This window comes from Paramacrobiotus metropolitanus, unplaced genomic scaffold, assembly GCF_019649055.1.
Source record: "Paramacrobiotus metropolitanus isolate TYO unplaced genomic scaffold, Prichtersi_v1.0 Parri_scaffold0000087, whole genome shotgun sequence".
Classification (NCBI taxonomy): domain Eukaryota; kingdom Metazoa; phylum Tardigrada; class Eutardigrada; order Parachela; family Macrobiotidae; genus Paramacrobiotus; species Paramacrobiotus metropolitanus.
The window spans coordinates 299,147-320,138 of record NW_026570307.1 but is presented as its reverse complement, the minus strand read 5'-3'; the positions used below and the strand labels follow the sequence as shown (position 1 = coordinate 320,138).

The window sequence follows — 20,992 nt, the reverse complement described above, 5'->3', positions numbered from 1 at the left end:
TCATAACTGTCTCCTCGAACACACTGCAACTTCTGAATTTTAAACTAGTGTATTTGTCCAGTCATAAGCCAATATTCATCCGTGCTCAGCTTGTTTTTTTACAGATCCCACCGATAGACCGTGAAGAAGAACCACGAGCATGTCACTCGACCACATGAGTCGGCCGGATTCGTAAACGCGTGGTCATACCTGGGTAGTTCGGTATTTTCACCGTACGGGTACGTCCTCCAAAAATCCCCTGGACAGAACTGTGCAAACCGACCCAGTTCCCTAGCACGGCATGAGCAGATCGCTCTAACCACATCTGCCACAGTTGGAGCCAACAGATATGCCCGGCTGGCTAACAACACAAGTCGTGGAACCACATCTGCTACCATCAAATACAAAAGTCTACATTACACGGTGATCTTAGCATGTAGATTACTCCGGCCAACCGACTCCGGAGTATAGACCCATAAGAATTACGCTAACATCGTGCGGAATACGGAACTGCGCGTATTCCCTGCGGTGTTTGCCTGGCACCCGTAGCAGACTTTGGAACCGAGTGGTTGGCCAGTAACCTTCGTCACCGCAGGCAGTGGCCCATTCCATTCGGCTAGGCTACCAACAGCGCAGAATGTCCACCCTGACAAAACTACCTCAGTCGACCACAGAAGTCGACCACTTCCGAGGTAGCCGTAAAAGAAATGTCGACTACTAGGACGGTGGGAGCAAACAAACGGATTCCTGCCCAGAGGCTTAATCTCCGCAAACCGCGGTGGAAACCACGATTTCGCTGCCTAAGTCGACCCAGAAGTCGACTTTGTTAACGGTAGTGGACCAGAGAAACTTATGGTATGGCCGACCACAAAACTCGACCATAACGACCAACCGATGTCGACTCGACGGAAGAAGGGGCAGAAGTCCCAGATCGGAACCACTACTGCTACCGTCTAAAGTCTGGCCGAATTCTCCGTTTGAACCCAGACCTACTGGCTTTCAACTAGAAACCTGTACCCGGAGCCCAAACCGAAGCTCCCCCGAAGGACATCGGGTAAACCAGGAGATGGAGAACAATCTCTCGATGGATGAATCCATCTGAAAGGAACTGTTTTGGCCCTACTTAGACCCGAAACATCACAAGCAGCCTTGGTCGACCACCGGCGCACGGAATGGCCGACCACTCGTCGTATACCATTATGACCGACCACAGGTCGGCTAACAGCGGAACACTCGGCATAACTGGATGCCGACCAACATGCTATCGGATGAAAATACTACTAATGGCCACAGAAGCGTAAGGTAGTAGTCGACCGACCATTTCCACCGCAAAAACTTAAATTTACGACCGGATGTTCGAGCCAGTTTGCCTCGGATAAAGTCATAACCAGGCTCGTGGTAGCAAATTGAACGGTTTTAACCGACCAATTCTGAACTGGATTACCGTACTGGCCGACTACAGAACTCGCACAATGGAAATATGGTATTTCCGACCTGAACTGAACTTTGGAATTCGGAACTTAGCCGGATTTCCATGCCGTCGGTCGACTTACCAGCAGGCCGAGCTTGGTCAACCGACATCGGTCCAACTTCCCATTTACAGAGGATGCCTTGGCATTCGCAATTGCGACAGTAGGCCCGATCAATCCTAGCTAATCTTCTCAAGAAAGATATCGCGAAATAAAATGTGAAAGCAGAATGCGTCACCGATTGATGACACACAGCAAAAAATACAAATGCGTTGGACCAGTAATAAGCAGTGGATCACCACAGAAAACGCAAGTACTGACTGTTAAATGAATCGTGCTGCGTACACACAAACGAATTGTCAGCAGGGCCGCAGGCGCGTTTTAATCCGCATGCTTGAGGTGTCATTAATTAATGCAATAATTTACAACTTAACTGAGGAAAAGAATGTATCCATTTACTCAATGTAACTTAGCTAATTAATACGCGTTATTAATTAATGTAATTAGACTTAATTACAGTAACGCAACCTGCACAATATTACAAATGTCCATTGATAACTGTAATCACTAATAATAATTACTTTAATTACTAATCGTAATTACTAAATTAACAATCACTAATAGTCTGGTAACAACAACTAGTAACAACTTTTCAATCTAAGTGAGGCTAAATTATTAATGCGGATTAATACCTGACCACATTTTATTAGCAAATTAGCAATTAGAATGCTTTAATATTTACTATATGTTACGGGTTCCGGTGACCACCGTGTAAAGCTCGGTTGGCTATGCACAACAACGGAGGTGAATGTGTATGTGAAATTGAAAACGCAGCTTCGAAGCTGCGTTTTGTAATTCATCTGTGGATCACGTAGCGGACCAATGAGCGCAGCCGTTAGCTTTCGGCTTGAGAATGTTGTGGTGACTAACTCGCGTTATCTTTCACGGGCGCGCAAGAGAGCGTTGTGCCCTACTTCAGCAAAAACATCTGCCAAATGTTTAGCCAGGTCTGATCAGCACTAGTGCCTATCCAGTCTCCAATCGCAACGAAAGGATACGAGTCGGAAGTAAGCGTTCAGCCGTGCTCATCCGGCCTCGGTGAACTTACCCGGTTACAACGGGTAACGCGGGAACCGACGCCCCGGACCCAGTACACCGGCCAACATTTAGATAGGAGACCCCGTGGAGATTCAAGTCCCCGTGCACGTCATTCTAGTCGGAATAAAGCCCCCGGACAGATTTTTGTAATTTTTTGAGCAATTTTCCTAACAAACGGAATTGTATTTTTCTAGTTAGATCTCTTTAACAGATCTGTTTTGTTTAACTCTTTTTTGCTCACTGGAACTGTGATTAAATTTTATCGCACATTTTTCTTTCGCGCTGCGTAACTTTCATAACACTTTTTTCTTCTTTACATTTTACTCCGATGCCAAGAGAAGCAAGAAGCCGGCCAACAGACGCATCACCGGTCCAACAAAACGTTCGAGCGACTTCCGGATTTTTCGGCCGTGAGGTGCATGCCTCTTATGGGTCTAGAAGTGAACGATGGGACGGTCAACCGGATACCGGACTCCCGTAACGCGTAACGGCGACCCCACCTGGGTCCAACCGGAGAGTTGTGCAGAACAGTGGTGCGGTACCGAGTCTGAGCTAGAGCCCTGCAACGGACTGGGAAATCCGATCCACTCCGAACTCACTCCGATTTTCGGACCGGATTGGACGGATTTCAATCTGGAAAATTCGGAGTCGGAGTGGTTTCGGAGTTTATGTGCACCTGATCGGATCGGGTTCGGATGCAATCAAGACTCCGAATAATCCGTAATTAAATAAATTTTATTAATTAAATTTTATTGGATTTCACCGGCCTTCAAAACAAAAATTTTCGTCAGCTTCGCGCTTCGCGCGATGCTTCCATTTGCGCTTAATTAATTTGCACCGAAGTATCTGCTTTTGTTTAGTTGACTGTTGTTAATTCTCTTTCACTTCCTTTTATTAGTTCTCCTGACACTTTTTAATATTTAGAGTGTTTTACGATTGTTATGATGTCGTTATTTGTTATTGTCTTATCAAATAATTTTAGTATAACTACTACAGTACGGTTAAAGTTTAAACGGACCACATGTGTTGTACAACTCAGTCAGTTTCACTAGGCACCGGCTTCCCATTTTTATTTGCAGCACTTGTAATTGGATTAATACTGGAGATTAAGATAACAATAATAATATATTCTAATTATATATACTATTATTATATATAATCATATATATAATAATATCCACCTACCATTTATTTTAGTTCCGGACGTTTGGAAACATCCCTCCCTCTAAATTTCTGTCCCTATTTTTGAACCTGGCTAATACGTGGGTAATCCGTGGCCCGAACCGTATACAACAAAATGATCTGATATAGATTTCTGACAGTGAGGATAGATATTCTAACAGTGAGGATAGGTAACTAACCTCTCCAATTGCTTCAACACTGTAGTGCTAAAAAACTAAATTCACCTAAAAAATTTTGTATACATATATAAATCCTCTAGCTTAACCTTTATTATGCCCAAGAAACTTGTACCTGTGAATTCTGAAGTCTTTTGGCTACCGACAACATGGCAAAAATTTTTTTGAATGCCATGTTACGGTACTTCGGCATTAAAATTTTTAACTACTTCGGCATTAAAATTTTTTTGATGTGGGGATGTGTAATAAAATTAAGCAATATTCTTTTGGAAAATTTTTCGGATCGGATCGGAGTGGGTTCGGATTGGCCAAAAATATTTTCGGATCGGATTGGTCGGAGTACGATTTTTTGAATTCGGAGTCGGACTGGGTTCGGATAAAATTTTTTAAGTTTGGATCGGACTGGACGCAATTTTGTACTCCGTTGCAGGGCACTAGTCTGAGCATCCTTCGCCCATACTAAATGTACTTGCACTCACGCACATGCCGTATTCGCCTCTCTCTTGTACGTACGTGCGCTGCTGCACTGCACTCTCCGCTAAAGCGGATATACCGCGTGCGCACACACTGAGGTGAGCTGTACTTGCTCTCTCGTCCCTCTCTCGCAGCACCACTCAGCGGTCATACGCTCGCGTTGGATGGAGTCCAGTCTGCGCATCACGTAGCTACGTCTGGCCAGTCCGACATGCCGCCAGCATTCTTTCACGCATTTACAGACGCTCAAGAACTGACTTCGCGAACACATTGCACTTTTTAGATAATAATATGCCAGACTGACATCTTTGTTCTCTTCCCGCATATCACGCGGTATTTGTTCAGTCTTTATTTGTCAATAAAGCTTCATCGTGCGGTACTTCTCTGTTACACGAAGAACCAGAAATTGGACCGGGTGCAATATAACAGAATCGCTCTGCCACGTTCACAAATTTCAGAAATTTCAAATCCGAACAATTCAAGTCCAGATTAAATCTCCAACAAATTCAATTTTGTTTCGATGAGTTGGCTTACCAATGAAAAATAAACCAAAAAGCACGTTGTGTGATCAGCCACCATTCATGTAGCGCGTTACATGGGGGTTGTGTAAGTCACCGGTGATCAAAATATAAAATCGTATGCTTAAACTTAAAGTGACAGAAATATGAAAAAATTCAACTACGAGGATGCGCGCAGTCGAACCGACAGTGAATTTGTTGTGCGAGAACAACCGACAGCCACGCGCACAGGCAGATTATTTTTCAAATAACAGCCACCCCGAGGAAGGGAAGCATCATTGGCACTGTATGCGTGCTACTGTTACTGTCTGTGCTACAGGTGACAGTCATCCGTGGATAGTTAGCGTTCGATTGCACTATAGGAACGCGTTTGCACTATGTGCATGATTGTCACCTTGTCGGTCGAGCTCGCTGAAAAAGTGAAAATGTATACTGTTGGTACATAAAACCGAAACTTTTAGAGTTAATTTCTTGATATTGTCCCAAGTTCTCAACTTGGCGTACCAGGACTGTCGTACTCGAATTAGGCACCATGTACTACTGGCTTCGGGTCCATTTCCTCAAAATTCTAATCGTAAGTGCAAAGCACATGATATAATGGCAGTATAATAAGCCAGTACTGTACACAGCACAAGTGTGAAGCGTTCCGTCTTGTACAGATAACTATTGTTGCGCCAATAATCCTCCATTTTTTAACCGTTTTAACAACCGTACCGTCTGTAGATGCCGACATCTTACCTGCGCAGTTGATGTTGAGTAAACACGTCCAAAAAGGACAGCACCACGATGCGCAAATTTACGTAAAGATCATCAAAGCGCAATTCACTAGGATCCTCCAAGTCTATAAGATAAAAACTATTGTATCACTACTCGTATAGTATGACGAGCCGTTCGTGCAAAAAGGTTTTATGTATGTTACGTTACTTAGGTTATACTTGTTATGATTGTCATGTTATTTGTGTTACACTTGTTATGTATGTAATCTTACTTATCTTGCGTTTGTTATGAATGTTACTGTACACATGATATTGTTTTATTCTTGATTTCAAATTATTTCTAATCATGACATTTAATAGTGTCATGATTAGAAATAATTCACTGGAGCAAAGTGCCAGTAGAAGTTACAGATCACATTAAAAGAGCAATTCTTGCGCAAAGTCGGCGAAGCCATTCTGCCGCAAGAGTTGGCGATAGAAACTAAAACAAATTACTAAAATTATTCTGATTTAATTGGATCAAAAGTAATGGCTTATGCCCTGCGGCTGTTGTTAAAATTTAAATACAAGCCCGTTTTCAAACCTGTAGACCGCTATAAGCGGGATATTTGAGAAACGTGAGCTTGAGCCAGTGCATTCGATGCATCCAGTGTAGAGTAGATAAAATCTAGCCTTACTGTGCGCTATTCACTGCGTCGCGCTTACAGCGGTCTACAGATTTGAAAACGGGCTTGTAGTTAGAAATTCAACAGTACTCGTATACCTAATAATTCGTATACTGTCAACAGATAGGAGACCTCGACAATTTTTAGAAATTTCTAATCCGGCAGGAATGGCATGAGAAGGTCTGTTTCACTTACTTACGTCGGTGGACGAAAACTGGAAGGGTGTACAGCCCGGGCTAAAGCCGGATAAAGCAGCATGCACAAGTTACAACATCAGAAAAAAGTTACAGCAGAAAAAAGCCCGTACTGCAGTAACATTGTATACAACACAGTAATACTCGCAAAGCAGCATGCAGTACCTACTATGGAACCATATAATTTCTGTATTGCCACGCCCAGTGGACCACAGCAGATGGAATTATTTCTTGAAGCATGCTATGGTAATATCTTTTTCCAAAAAATCAAACTTTTCTGAATTTACGCCCGGAAAATGTGCCCTGGTCGACCGAAGCGTAACGAAGGTCCTCTATGTTCAGCGTTCATGAAAATTGGGGTGTCTGCCGGTCACCGCCATCTTTTGCACATATGCGCGGCCTTCCTATAACCAAATGCGCATATGCGCGCTGGCCGTATATACCAATGTTGCTTTACTTAGTAAACAGTAAGTAAACCGGCAGTAAACAGTAGCCTAATATTAAACAGTAAATAAACAGTAAAGTTTTTTGAGAACAGTAACAGTAAAAGTAAAAGTAAGTAAAGATTTCGGGCTGACAGTAAACAGTAAGTAAACAGTAAAGGAAAATTGCTAGTTTTGTTACTACGATTTTTATTGGAATTTACAGAGATTTCAAGCGAAAATTGCTTGCTTACCTTCGCGCTTCGCGCGAAATTTGTCTTCTTGTAGCGAAATTCATTGCCAAAATCCAAATGAGCAAGACTGACGTGCAGTTGGTGCACTGCGCAGTGTGCACTCATGCCGTGCCCCGTGTAACTTTCCTTGGCAAAACAATTTTCTTGATTGAGATTTTTGGCTGGCAAAAAGTATTACTGAGTATTACTGGTTTACTTAGTAAAAGTAAATTTTGAGGCGAACAGTAAACAGTAAATAAACAGTAAAGGTTTGGGCAGAAAAACAGTAACAGTAAAGTAAAACAAAAGTATGCGACAGTAAACAGTAAGTAAAGTTCCAAAACTGACAGTAAAGCAACACTAGTATATACTCAAGCCGCTTGCAAATGTGGTGTCTGTCGGTCACCACCACCTAATGGCCCGCGCTCAAGCTCTGACTCTGACTCAGTCTCTGACCGCTCAAACTCTGACTCTGACTACTCAAAGTCTGACTCTGACTGTCCAAACTCTGACTCTGACTCTGACTGAATAACCTAAGAATAACTTAAAAAACCTAAGAAACTTAAGAAACCTAAGAAACCTAAGAAACCTAAGAAACCTAAGAAACCTAAGAAACCTAAGAAACCTTCAGAGTCAGAGTCAGACTTTGAGCGGTCAGAGTCAGACTTTGAGTAGTCAGAGTCAGAGTTTGAGTGGTCAGAATCAGAGTCAGAGTCAGAGTTAGAGTCTAGGCCCCGAAACTCTGATCCAACCTAATACAAACAGGTTATTAGGTTTATTCTGTTATTCTAAGGTTACTCTTAGGTTCCTAGGTTTCTTAGGTTTTCTTAGGTTTCTTAAGAATCACCTAAAAAACTTAAAAAAACTCAAAAATCTAAGAATAACCTGAGAAACCTAAGAAACGTTAACCTCAGAATAACCTAAGAAACCTAAGAATAACCTACGTTTTTGAGGTTGTTTTTAGGTTTCTTACGTCACTTTTAGGTTTTATTAGGACCTAATAGCGTTTAGCTTCTTTGAGCGGTTAGAGTCCGACTTTGAGTAGTCAGACTTTTTGCAGTCAGAGTCAGAGATTGAGCGCGAGCGCGGGCCGGAACGTAGTGAGATCGGTCGTGAACCAAACGAAACGATCATTCGTGAATCGTGAACCATTTGGCCTTTACTGTGCCACGGAATTGTGAAGCACTACGCAGAATGCTTGCTCGTTGTTCCTCGAGAGCCGCTCGTGTCGTGTCGCTCCGTGTCACCTGCCCGTGAAACTAACAAATAGGGTAACATGAGGTTTGAAACCCGAACGCGGCCTAGCTCGCAAGAAGTTTCCACACTCACAAAAACTAAACACAGCATACGCAAAATTTCCCGGTTTTTTATAGTTTCTGCGTGTAGCAAGTGTACAAATTATTGCAGTAACTGCAACAATTTTCGTAACGGGAATAGCTGTTAGCTTACTATGTGAAGTTTTTTACAGTACGTTTTACAAAAATCTGCAGAAATGACACCTGGAAGTTTAAACTTACTTTAAAGTTTAAACGTGTGCCTTTTACTCTCAAAAATTTAAACGCAAATTAAAACGAACTCGACTACAAACCGTAACAAACGGGATAAATGTGTTGCAAGCTGCAGCGGCTCAGCCATACTTTTTGGCCGTTACGGTAAAGTCAGCAGATCCCCACAACCTGCGCCAGGTGGCAGCTACTTACTTAACTCTGCTCCGTTAACTAATTTTTGACGTCCCATAGACTTTCCATGTTAGAGTTTTGAATTTTTTCTCAAAACTGTTTTTGTTCTTCTGAAATCTGATAACTTTGTACAAATCAACACATTCAGGGCTATCGAACGGTACTAAGATATTCAAGTTTGGTTGAACGTGTCTATGACTTAGACCCTGACACACACAAATATTGTGCACCTTCTTATTCTTTTATATAGATAGATAGATAGATAGATTTATATGCCTCCAAGATTTAGTTTTACATTATATTTGGCAGTCACTAACCATGCCAAACGCATGTAAAGCGTAAACATTGTGGCGTCGCGCGCCGGATTCTGTAATTTGGCGTAGCCCACGAAGTTACATTTTCCGCTGTATTTAATCGCGCTCATCATCCGGGCCGGCTTGTACAGTAGTGGAAAATTTATCTACAAAGGTCAACTGGCGCGTAACAAACGATTGCAACACAGGGTATTAGTTTAAGAACTGCTATAAATTTTCAGAAGATAATAATTTTAGGAAACTTTGAATTACTGAAATTTTTGAAAGCAATTCTTTTTGAAGCTTTGTCCTGTACTGAAACGTGCTCGTCAAATTTCTGTGAAGTTTAAACGTAAACTCTAACTAGGAAAGTGCACTCGCTTTAGGCGGGCACTGCTTGACCGAAGCGTAGCAGTAAATGTACAGATATTTTTTACCTAATTATCTAGTAGCACAAATTTGTAAAAGTATACTGTAGTGGCTCGCACATCTTGAACCACACAGTTGGTGTACGGGAAAAACGCGCATCCAATATACACACTCTAACAGGGCCAAACGCACGATTCCCAGTTGGTGTGCACTGATAAGTTTCTGATGTCTCACAATAACTGGTCTGGAAAACCTTCTTGAATACTAAGAAAAATTAGAGCTCTAATAATTATTAATTATATTTATGCTCCAAAGCAGCCAATAACTTAGAGCTTTGCAGTCAGCTCGAATTCAAAAACTGATTTGTTGTGGTTTTTGGGGTGCCCTGGTGGGGGTAGGGGCACATTCAGCGACAACATTCTACATATTATGCAGAACAATTCGAGCTCTCAGATACAGATCGTTTTCTAGGGTGAATAGCAATTTTAATGAAAAATGAAAAGGTTTGATTTATTGGGCAGACTCCAGAAAGAGTATTCATCTTAAAATCAAATCAAGCATTATTTCGCAGCCGTGAATTTTGCCCGGTTAGAGTGTGTATATCGGATGCACATTTTTCCCGTACACCAACTCTGTGGTTCAAGATGTGCGAGCCACTACAGTATTACGATTATGAAGTATGAAGAGGAAAGTCTGGAACGGGTGAGAACTCCCGGATAGATGAATATCCCGCTGCTCTCGGAACATAGCAAAAATTTTAAATGAGTTATTTCGGCCGGCAAAATTGAAAAATGCCCTGTACATCTCTACTTGAAGAAAAATATTTACGGTCTGAATTACTGTGGACTCCACAGTGTGGAGGTCCATCTGATCCGACGGATGCATGGTTGCACCGGTTACGGACGTGTTGCCGAGCAATACCTAGTTAAATTTCCGAATTTCATCTTTGACAAATCGGGTGACGTTTGCAAGTCTTGATTGTCTTACTCGTTGACCATTCGAGTATACCGATTGCGCCGGTGGTAACGTTCCCGGCGAAATACCAACATATTTGTGACACTTGCTCATTAATAAATACGGTTTTATAAATACTTTTACGTTAGACCACTGTAGCCCTCCATGAAACTTCATTGCTGTCAGGCCAGGACGCAGCCTTGTCCATGCCGATATTGCGCTTTTCACACCGAGCACCTGTGACGTTTACTAACCAGCCTTTGTCATCCAAGTTACAGTATTCGAAATACAGTACGAGGGGTTACAGTATTCAAAATAACTTTAGCAACAAATAGTGCAATGGTAGAAGGGAACCGCTGTATCGGTAAACAAAAAAAGAACAGACGGTTGCCACAGCCCCGAATATGAAGGTATCTGTACAGATACACCACCCTTTTAAGTTGGGTGGCGGTGACCAATGAACCAACACAATCGTATACTGGTGATGTAGATGAAAAGATACTTAAGGTATAATGTAAAATGCTAACCTTCAACTCAAAGAACTATTATATTCGACCAGATGAAGTCCCCTTGGGGTTGTCTGCTCTTGTGCCGTAATAATAATAATAATAATAATAATATCTCTGAAGCGTCAGTAGGCAGCACACCGCACACCGCCAGTATTGGCTACCTCGCCTCTGGACACGTTACCAAGAATGAAGGTGACCAGTGAACACCACATTCTTCATGTGACCTGGGCAAAAACGGCCAGCGCTCATCGTTGTATTTGATAGTAGAAAAACCTTGCGTATGTGCATTTTGAGTAGGGTAGCCGTACAAATAGGCATTAGGTGGGGCCCGCGCTCAAGCTCTGACTCAGACTCTGACCGCTCAAACTCTGACTCTGACTACTCAAAGTCTGACTCTGACTTTCCAAACTCTGACTCTGAATCTGACTAAATAACCTAAGAATAACTTAAGAAACCTAAGAAACCTAAGAAAACTAAGAAACCTAAGAAACCTAAGAAACCTAAGAAACCTAAGAAACCTAAGAAACCTAAGAAACCTAAGAAACCTAAGAAACCTAAGAAACCTAAGAAACCTAAGAAACCTAAGAAACCTTCAGAGTCAGAGTCAGACTTTGAGCGGTCAGAGTCAGACTTTGAGTAGTCAGAGTCAGAGTTTGAGTGGTAGAGTCAGACTTTGAGTAGTCAGAGTCAGAGTTTGAGTGGTCAGAATCAGAGTCAGAGTCAGAGTTGGAGTCTAGGCCGTCATGGGCCCGTCCACTGGGCGAAGGTGTGCTAATCAGTGCCTGCTCAATCAACATGATTGTGCCTATTGTCTACCATAGTGCCTTTGCGACCGAATTTTCATCAGCTGTTTTCGAAATGCACGACCGGCAATTTGGGGCGCGGAACCAAATACGGTTCCACGGTATAGAAGAGATAGATAGAAGTGTGACGGAAAAAAGTACTGAATTTTCCTACAATGTGTTGCGCTACCAGAGAATTCCTGATTACCGTGACGGTACTATGCGGCCGGAGAATCAGCACGCATGGTCCATTCTGTGTACCGATTTTGTGGGAGTGCAGAGCCATGGCGATTCTAATGATAAATATTCTGTTACTTGAGGTGTTTGCTTACCTTCCGTTGCCGCAATCACGTCTAACATTTCTTCGGCAATTCGGAGTACATTTTTTGGGTTGCTCGTGGTAACAATTGTAGTAAACTGGATAATAGCAGAGATCGAGTGCTCCAAAATGTCCTCATCAGTAGGGCCTCTACCAGGACCTTTCGCAACTAACACGGCAATACACGCATTCACCACCCCGAGAAACATGATTTGCTTGTAAGCACTGCTATACAAGAAATGACTACGAAATTGATGCATTTTCTGAACGCGATCGAGCGTGTCTGTGATGTTGGGGATAACGTGCGTGAACATGGAGAAAGGGATTAGCACGTGGCGAAAGGTCTGCGTTGTAACGGGCGGTCCGAGTTGTCCCTGGCGACGAATGCGCTTCCAAACGGAACCATTGCCGTCCAAAACGGAGTACCGAGTAACGGCGTTATTTGGCATGGTAACATCCACATTTAACAGACTAAAGGCTTCACACCAAAACCCATCAAAAATACGTGCAGGCCGCCATGATTCAGGTTCATTCTCGCCAATACTGACAAGGAGATCGACTTCATCCCCAAATTCCTCGGGCCGGATGCTTCTTGAAAGGCCTACCTTGTACAGCTTGTCTATAGAGATCAGCCTTAGTTGCTGCATAGTGCCGATGCGCAGCCAACATTGCTCATTTTCCATTCCACAAACATACCCTCGATATATTTTTCCGTCTTCCTCTTCCACAATGTCGACTGCAAATTGACTGTAGACACCTGTTACTAGGGGAGACTTGTGAATCTGAGAAAATACAAAATTGTCCATGATCTGTGCGCGTGTAGAGTAAGATTAAGTTCTACATAATTCTCTAAAATTATTAATATTAATAAATTCACGATGGCTGGGTTTTGTTTGATGTGCCTGTACGTTATGTATTCGCCGAATATTGATAACAAACACATTCGACTGATGAGAGGGATGGAGCCCAACTCGGGTAAAAGGAATGCTGTCAATCGATACCCTGCACTCTGTTAATCGATGCTACGGTATTGCTAGCGTACAGTATAATTGGCTGGCCTCTTTCTGAGGCTTTCGGCAAACGCTCCGCTTAACCATAGCCATACACTAACCATACTGTATGGTTAAGGGCGAGCGTATGGTAAGTGCGGATACCATACACACGCGTCGTATGGTGATCGACTTCCAACGGCTCCTCTTAACATTTGTACAATCAAACTGCACTCGATGTGCACTTTTATAATACAGAAAACATTAATGAACATAAATATAATTTTTTCGAATGATGCCGCGCCATGTAGTGCGAGAGAAAAAATAAAATCTGAAGGCACCTAGAAGTCAGGAGAGCGCTTCAGCTGAGCATGGCATACACTGCCACCTCCATTGCGGTCCACCACGACTCGATAAGGGATGGTTAAGGGATGGATATGGTGTCTATTGCCGAAAGCCTCTCGGCTTGCCATAATATATAAGAGGCTCGGCTTGCCATAATATATAAGAGGCTCGGCTTGCCATAGTCAAGTAAAACGTCGCCGTGAGTGGTTGTCCGCTTACATAATAGTAAGCGGTAGCTGCCGTCGCTACCTAATCGGTATCGACTGCTACGGCCACACTGGGCGGGGGCCATATAGTCGTAGCAAGACCAAGACCATATAGTCGAGCTGTTGTTACCAGCTGAAAGAATAGCAAGTAATGGCTAATGCCGACCAGTTAACAGTATCACTAAAATATATTTACGATTATTATCAACTTGTACAAGCCAATGCCATTTACATTCAAACCTTTCAAAGCCAAGGCCAGTTTTTCTAAAAACTTTTTAAAACAGAGCAAACAAATTATTTCGGCAAACCTCAACGAAACAGGCACAATGGTAAGCCGTTTGGAGTTTGGCACCGCCACGTTTGGTCTTTTCGTGAAGTCGGTTGGACTAGAGCGCCACTGACCGCCAGCCAGCGGCTGTAGCAAAATTTAATATTTTAGTGGTGAACGATAATATTACTGCCCATGGCCACTAGGTAACAAAATACAAAATAAAGAAAAATTTTGTAAAAGTTATTGGTACAAACTACGGTACCATGGTACGGTTACCTTGGTTGAATGGTACATCGGGTACCGGTAGCCGCCGTCACTAGCCGGTAGGAGCAGTGTCTCAGCCTTTATTGTCCTGTGGTTGGTACAATTCAAGATCGTCAATACTGTACATGTACAAAGTAATTCACAATTTCCCGAAAATAATAAACAAAGTGCTACGTAATTGACAACAAGGCAACATTTTGGCGCCGCAAAAAGGGCAAGCCGACCTGCACATCACAAAGGGGCCTAAAAAAGAATGAAATAGCATTAAAAATTTAAATTTAATTTAAAAAGTAATTTAAATTTAAAAGTAATTTAAAACAGGCAAGTGCTTGCAAAGCTCGATCCGTCTTTAACCTATCTACATAAATAATAGGAAGAATATATGGACAAAATAATAGGAAGCCAACCTATCTAAACCAGTTTCCAGGAAAGATGCCGAAATGCAGTACTCTCTGGCCTCGGCATATAATTGCCGAAGCATGCACCTTTTAATCCGAAGCTATTTTTAATCTGAAACGTACGCCAACTTGGGTCAAATTGCGTACCATGAAAACAACATGAACGACGCCAACAAAATGCTCTACGTTAGACAACAGGAAAGCCTCCGAATCTGCCAGCAGGCAGTAGCCCAGCAGGTGGCTCAGAGACTGTAGGAAGACACTTCGGCTACGACTACACAAGTCGTTACGTCGACGTCGCAGGCTCACTCCGTCGACTTCGGCAGCCGAACAGACGACTAGCCGAATACCGTTACTGGAGATCGGAAAACTGAGGGTACCAAAGGAGGAAGCCATGAAACAGTCCGTGAAGCTCGGCATGAGTTACTCGCAACCTCCCGTATCCCGTATCCACGGAGAATAATACTGCCGAGCTGGGTAGGATAAGCCGACAGGAGCGCCGACACATCGATTTCGCAGCCGACCTGGAACGACAGATTCGAGCACAGGAACAAATTCTGTGCCCGCCAGGAACGTCGACACCGACCACAAAGGCGGTGATCGACGAAGAATTCCGAGTTGCCCGGATGGATAGCTTAGCGGGACGGCGCAACGAGGCGCTCAACGCTATAAATGGATTGAAGAAACGATTGGCCGGACTCGACCCGACCAACCAGAGCTACCCGGTATTCGTAGCATGTCTCTCCGACCAGATAACGGATTGGAACAAGAAATTGACGGAGAGGGATAACGAGATCCGGGCGTTACAACCAGTGACGACTCAACCAGCAGTGGTCCCGACGGCCCAACTCTCACCCCTGATGGCACTCAATACGAACCCTGCGATTCTAGTTCCGACCATACAGCTGAACCCGACGCAGCAAGTCCCACAAGGACCACCCGTGGAACCACTCTCAACAGTACAGGAGCTGCATCAACTCCTACGGATGACTAACATAGTCATCGGTCGGATCAGCACAACCCTGGAAGACACACCAACGGGAACCGAAGAGTAGGCAGGCCTTGATAACGACCGAAGAGCCATTCATGACCATACGAAAGGGCTCCAATCATACCTGCATACCGGTATGCCGACGGATCCGACATTGTTGACGACAATTCGGACGAGAATGGAGAATGCTCGTAACAGAGTAGCTCAGCACCCTCAGCTTGCCCTGAACTTGGACGCGGCCGAACGACTGTCACGAAATGTACCGATACCCATATCGGCAGAGGTACAATTCATTATTGACGTCGGAGAAAGAGTCCTCGACAGATTGAGAATGAAGCCAGGCATGGATCGAGTAGCTCTTTCCAACACGGTGCAAGTAGCGAACGACCTTGGTCGGAGCATCAGAATGGCTCGCCGATTAATGGAACCCGGCCCAACCACGGACGATGAGGCTATCCGACTAAATCAGCATGTTCGAACGATTCAACAGATAACCCAGAGCGAAACACGAGGAGCCGAACAACAGGTCCCCCTGCTCAGATACCATGCTATGGCACTTCAGATTGGAGAGGATGGCCAGGCGACAGAAGTCTGGAAGACTATCCTCGACGGTAAAAAGACCATCCAGAACATTTACGAAGGCATCGCTAGCGGAACTTACATCCTACCGAACTGGATCCGGTGAAGAAAGTTAACGATCTCAACGCCAACATAAGGCTAGCGAAAAATCTCACGCGGTTCGGTCTGCCCACAACAGAGGTGGACAAATACCGACTTCGGACATTTATGGATCGAGTGAAGACGGCTGACCTGGCGGAGAAATCTTCGACCTCACAAACGAGTAACGTTCAACCGATGGCGTTATTACCAGGAGCCGTCATAACTTCGCCGATATCAACGCCACCGTTACCGACTACACAAGTCGTTACGCCAACGGCAAGGACGGATGATGGGACATCACCGGTAACTTTACCGTCGACTTCATCCGCGGCGGAGATGCATACGAAGATGCAAAAGGATCGCCAAGAACAGATGTTCGCCACAATCCATGACGGATGGGACTTACTGGAAGACCTCCAGAGATCTTTCATAAACGTGACACCATCGGACGGCGAAAGCATTAAGGTGGCACGGTAGACCCGATAGAAGACGAACGACCCGACAGAAGACGAACGTCCCCCTGCAAAACATGACCTGGAGTGGGTAAAAGAAGTCCATACCCAGTTACTGCGAGCAGACGCAGTCATCTCCGAACTTCGAGTGATGATGGATGCGACTGACCAACAGAGTCCGCAGTATTGCCGGATCGATATTGACTTGGGACACTTGGAGAACAACACCAAGGAAGCCCGCTTCATATTACGACCAACAACAGTATGTTCGGCAAAGAATTCCGAACGGCTGCAAATCCTAGCGGCCAAGATCCAGTTATTTGTGGACCACTTCTATAAACGGAAGGAGGAAGAACAGCGACAAAAGCTGAAAAGCCGACGTCCGCCAAGAAGCCTAAGGTGACACCTGTCAAACTGATGGAGGTAGTCCCACCGGCGAGTCACCAAGACGAGCCGATGAACGACTTACCGGTACCACCGCTAGAGGATGAAGATGAACCGATGGACACGTCGGAGGAAGTCGGAGCGACAGAAGCTAGTCGACCTAAGTCACTTGAACTACCAACGACTCTACCTGGGCTTTCACAAAGAGAACCTCAGACGGGTGAACGAACACCAGATAGTCGACTCATCCTCCAACCAGGTGGATCGGGATCACCTAAATTCGCGAGGAAGTCGAAGATGACCGACAACATCGAAGAGCACGGTCCCCGAAGACGTCTCTTCCCGTCGAAGTCGCCACCACCGGCCAGAATCAAGGAACAACTCTTGGAACTGATCAAAGCGAATCCTTCCTCAACTCCCGCAGAAGAAAAACCGAGTCAATCACGGAAATCAGCCGTGATCGGGGCGAAAGCTTTATTCACCCCAGGCGTCCATAAGAAGTTGGTCAGCCAAGCCAGAACGTTGGACCTTCAACGAATACTCTACGAAGCACAACTTCAAGGAGACATCCGAGATCGGACTATGTCCGATGACGAGCAGACCTCAAGTCTCAACTAGCTCAAAAGATCCACGATACCATCCAGGATAGGGATAAAGCTCTGAGACGGCTGCTTTGAGGTGCGGAAAGCAGGAGTTACGACAACTCCCGCTGTACTCAAACATTATAAAGACGATCCAACTCCTTCGTCACCCTAGCATCAACCCGGCAGCTTATACACTGGAAATCCAACCTCGGCCTGGACAAGAGGTAACAGAAAAGATTCCGATAACAATGTCGGATAGTAGCGAAGATGAAGAGAACGAAGACAACGTCCAAACAGACGATTCGGTTCAGCAAGAAGCGGCGCTACCACCGAAGGTATCCACGCCAAGACGGAGTCGATCGCCGGCAAAACAGATCTCGCCGAACCGATCGGCATCTCAGCCGACTAAACTGCCAAGTCAGCCAACGATGGAAAAACCACGCAGGTTCTCACCCCGGAATACTCCGACAAAACCGAAGAAAAGTCAAGAGGAGATGGACCCATCTCCCTCGGAAGCGCGAGTCGGATTACCGCTCGAAACGCTACCACAAAGGACGAAACGACTTTGGTACACTCCGGTCTACGTCTAACAATAGACGAAACTCGGACAAATGAGGCGGCAACCATACCGACCAAAAGGAGTACGACTAAGGAAAAACTACCTCAGGACTCGTCGCGCGAATTCCATGACGACCCTGCCTTACAGCACGTGAATGACTTGTCGATGTCGGAGAAGGATGTTTGCGTTGACATGGCAGACCCAGAAGACTGGGAATTGTGGCACTCGCTGAGAATCCGTCGCGCCAGCATAGTCGGACATACTACACAAGCTCGTCAGGAACATGACCGACTTACCTGGAAATGGTTGAAGTTATGAAGCGAATGGGAGAACACTACCGGGCGGAAAAGAGTCGGCCGAAAGCACTACAAGAGGCTACTACGGTCCGACACAAAATCACCGCTCCGGAACCCAAGTCGACTGAGAAGGCGGTACAACGACCCGTCATTAAGATGAAAGTTCCTCCGCCAACCAGACAACCTTCCGTGTAGATCGACGACGACCTTGCCTTAGACGTACGGGTCATCAACTCGGCCAACTGGACAAAGTTGTCACGGAAGGATAAACGGTAGGCTAAGAAGGAAGCGGCGAAACAACCCGCCAAACCGCAACCGACGGAAACTCAGAAGAAACAAGTGAAGTCGGAGACCAAGGAATCAACCAAACCGAAGTCGGATTCCACGGTGAAGACTCTTAACCTAAAGCACCTAAGAGGCATAAGTCATCCGACGGCCTCGATATCTCAGACGCCGGCCCACAAAGGACCGAGCAGAAAGAGAAAACTCGAGAACCATACGACCAAGAAGCGGCGAAGCCTAGAATCCAAGAAGTGATGAAACGGGCCGGCACACAGCCGACCAAATCATCCAAGCCGTCGACGTCGACTAAAGACCCCGAGCCCTCGACATCGAAACAATCCGATGAGGAATCCGACCAGATCTTGGACATCGAGACAAAGGATTCGATCTCCGACAATGGAGAGGAAGATCCATATGAAGGATTTAAGGGTGACTTGAAGGAAATCTTCAAGTATGGAGCGGACACCGATGAATCACAATGGCCGGCTCCAGACGACGTACGCCAGCGCCTCCCAGACGAACAGGAGAACGATTCGGTCGGTATAGTAATCCGTACCGTCCGAGTACACGTCGAAGTAGTACGGAGCATCGAAAATGCCAAGACAAACGGCGCGGACATTTACCAGCCCTTGGTGCGAGACTTGTCAACTAACATCCAAGTCCGAGGTCAAAGCGGAACATGGTTGACACATCAATTTATGATGCAAGTCGTCGCATGGACTCTGGACTTTGGATTAGCTGTAGGTGTCCACCGACAATAGGGACGGATGGCCGAGCTGCTCCCACCAGATGTCATTAAGGCGCTCAAAAGTACCAGCGGAAGAACTCGGACGACACACCGACTAGAATTGTACGGTGCATCGGATACATTCGGAACCCCCGTGGATCGACGTTGTTACAAATTGCCCGTGTATATAACGTGATGGACACAAAAAGGACAAAAAGGACAAAAAGGGGAACATTGACGACATCACCAACAACATAATAACTGACCGCATCGCATCCATGGTCGAGGAAAACACCCTTCAGACGACCAACGCGGAACGCGATGTACCTCTTCGGTACACCGTACAGGGATTCATACCGGAACAGCAACGGCGTGAATTTAACCTACGGATGTCTTACGTCAACAAAGAGAAACCCCCAGCGGGTACGGAAATTACCGAAGTATACAGCGAGACGAACGAACAACCGTCCGGTGAAGCAGCTGACATGCTGCATGTCGCTCGAGCGGCTGGACAGTCATCACAAAGACGAATCCAAGCTCGATCTCGAGCACCTTTCGAACCGACAACATATGTCGGCACGGCATCTGCTCCGACGGGACGAGCAAGTACGAGTACGAAAAGACGGTTTATACCGAAGGACGTACAGTCGCTTCCACCGACCTCACCCATGGAGACTTTGCCGGCGCCGGAGGACCGGAATCAACATAGAAGTCAGTCGAAATCGACGAAGTAAAAGAAGAAACCGACTAAGAAGAAGGAAGAAACGGACTCATCCGAAGACGACGATGAGGGCGATTCGTTCGACTACCATACACCAAAAAACGGATCGGATAACGACGACGACGACGACAACGGTAAACCACCACCGTCGGCTCCGGCACCCCAGGGCGAACCGGAGATATCGGATAAGCAACCCAAAGAAAAGGGCGGAGGCGACAAGGCCGACGATCCTAAGGAAGAAGAAGACGACGGTGGAGTATACGCCCCTCGTCACTACGGTTAACGGATACCGGTGACGCCCGATTCCGACCCACAGCGACTGTTTTCTGAATGGAATGAAGATACCATGGAACTCTTACCGGACGAGATTCCTCAGTTAGCCAATGTAAACGTGACGTACACTGGTATCAAAACTGCCCAAACACCGCAGCCGAGAGTCTCGGAATACGACCCCGGATGGATGTACACATTCGCCGCTTTGAAGGCTTGCGACGTGTAGACCGAAGTTTGCCACACCAAAGATCGTTTTTCAAACTCCTCCAACATTGGAAGGTGAATGAAATCGGCGGAGGCTGGAGACAACTAAGTCTCAGCCTGGTACGGAAATACTGCGACATGGGATATCATGCACGAAGACTTATACGTACGTACACCTTTCAATATATGAAGGATGGGTGCATGCCATCGGAGCATGCATGGAAATGTCTTGGCATCTTGAAGGATTGACCCGCGGAGAAATACTAAACCAACTTACGGCACGGTTTGAGTTTGAATGGAAGGCTGAAGAACCCCAGTTAACCGACCCTAAATACAAGGCCAAACCGGACCCCAA

General features: G+C 45.3%; 2 protein-coding genes across 4 annotated transcripts in view; one reads left to right on the top strand and one right to left on the bottom strand.

Moving 5' to 3' along the window:
- LOC129596229 (uncharacterized) overlaps positions 1-14,252 on the bottom strand; it is a 28,522-nt gene extending 14,270 nt beyond the window's left edge. The window contains exons 1-3 of one of the 3 annotated variants that reach the window (XR_008691393.1): positions 12,045-13,096; positions 9,123-9,265; positions 5,635-5,737 (exon numbers count right to left, since the gene is read on the bottom strand). Coding sequence is in view for 2 of the 3 variants with exons in the window: in XM_055493456.1 (XP_055349431.1) it covers positions 5,635-5,737; positions 12,045-12,837 (896 nt within the window). In the remaining variant the exon portion in view is untranslated. Of the gene's footprint in view, positions 1-5,634; positions 5,738-9,122; positions 9,266-12,044; positions 13,097-14,118 lie in introns of those variants that run through there. The other 2 variants (XM_055493457.1, XM_055493456.1) reach the window with 2 other exon arrangements.
- A 4,714-nt stretch (positions 14,253-18,966) lies between these two features.
- LOC129596182 (secreted acidic protein 1A-like) lies at positions 18,967-20,443 on the top strand. Its single transcript, XM_055493383.1, has 2 exons — positions 18,967-19,248; positions 20,192-20,443. The coding sequence occupies exons 1-2, from the start codon at positions 18,967-18,969 to the stop codon at positions 20,441-20,443; spliced, it is 534 nt and encodes a 177-aa protein (XP_055349358.1).
- The last annotated feature ends 549 nt before the right edge of the window (positions 20,444-20,992 follow it).

What these genes read in the sequence shown, in the direction of transcription:
- LOC129596182 (XM_055493383.1), top strand. Translation starts at nt 18,967, where the DNA reads ATGAAACGGGCCGGCACACAGCCGACCAAATCATCCAAGCCGTCGACG. An exon ending in ACGAACAGGAGAACGATTCG is followed by an intron (nt 19,249 to 20,191) that starts GTCGGTATAGTA and finishes AAACCGACTAAG; the next exon opens with AAGAAGGAAGAAACGGACTC.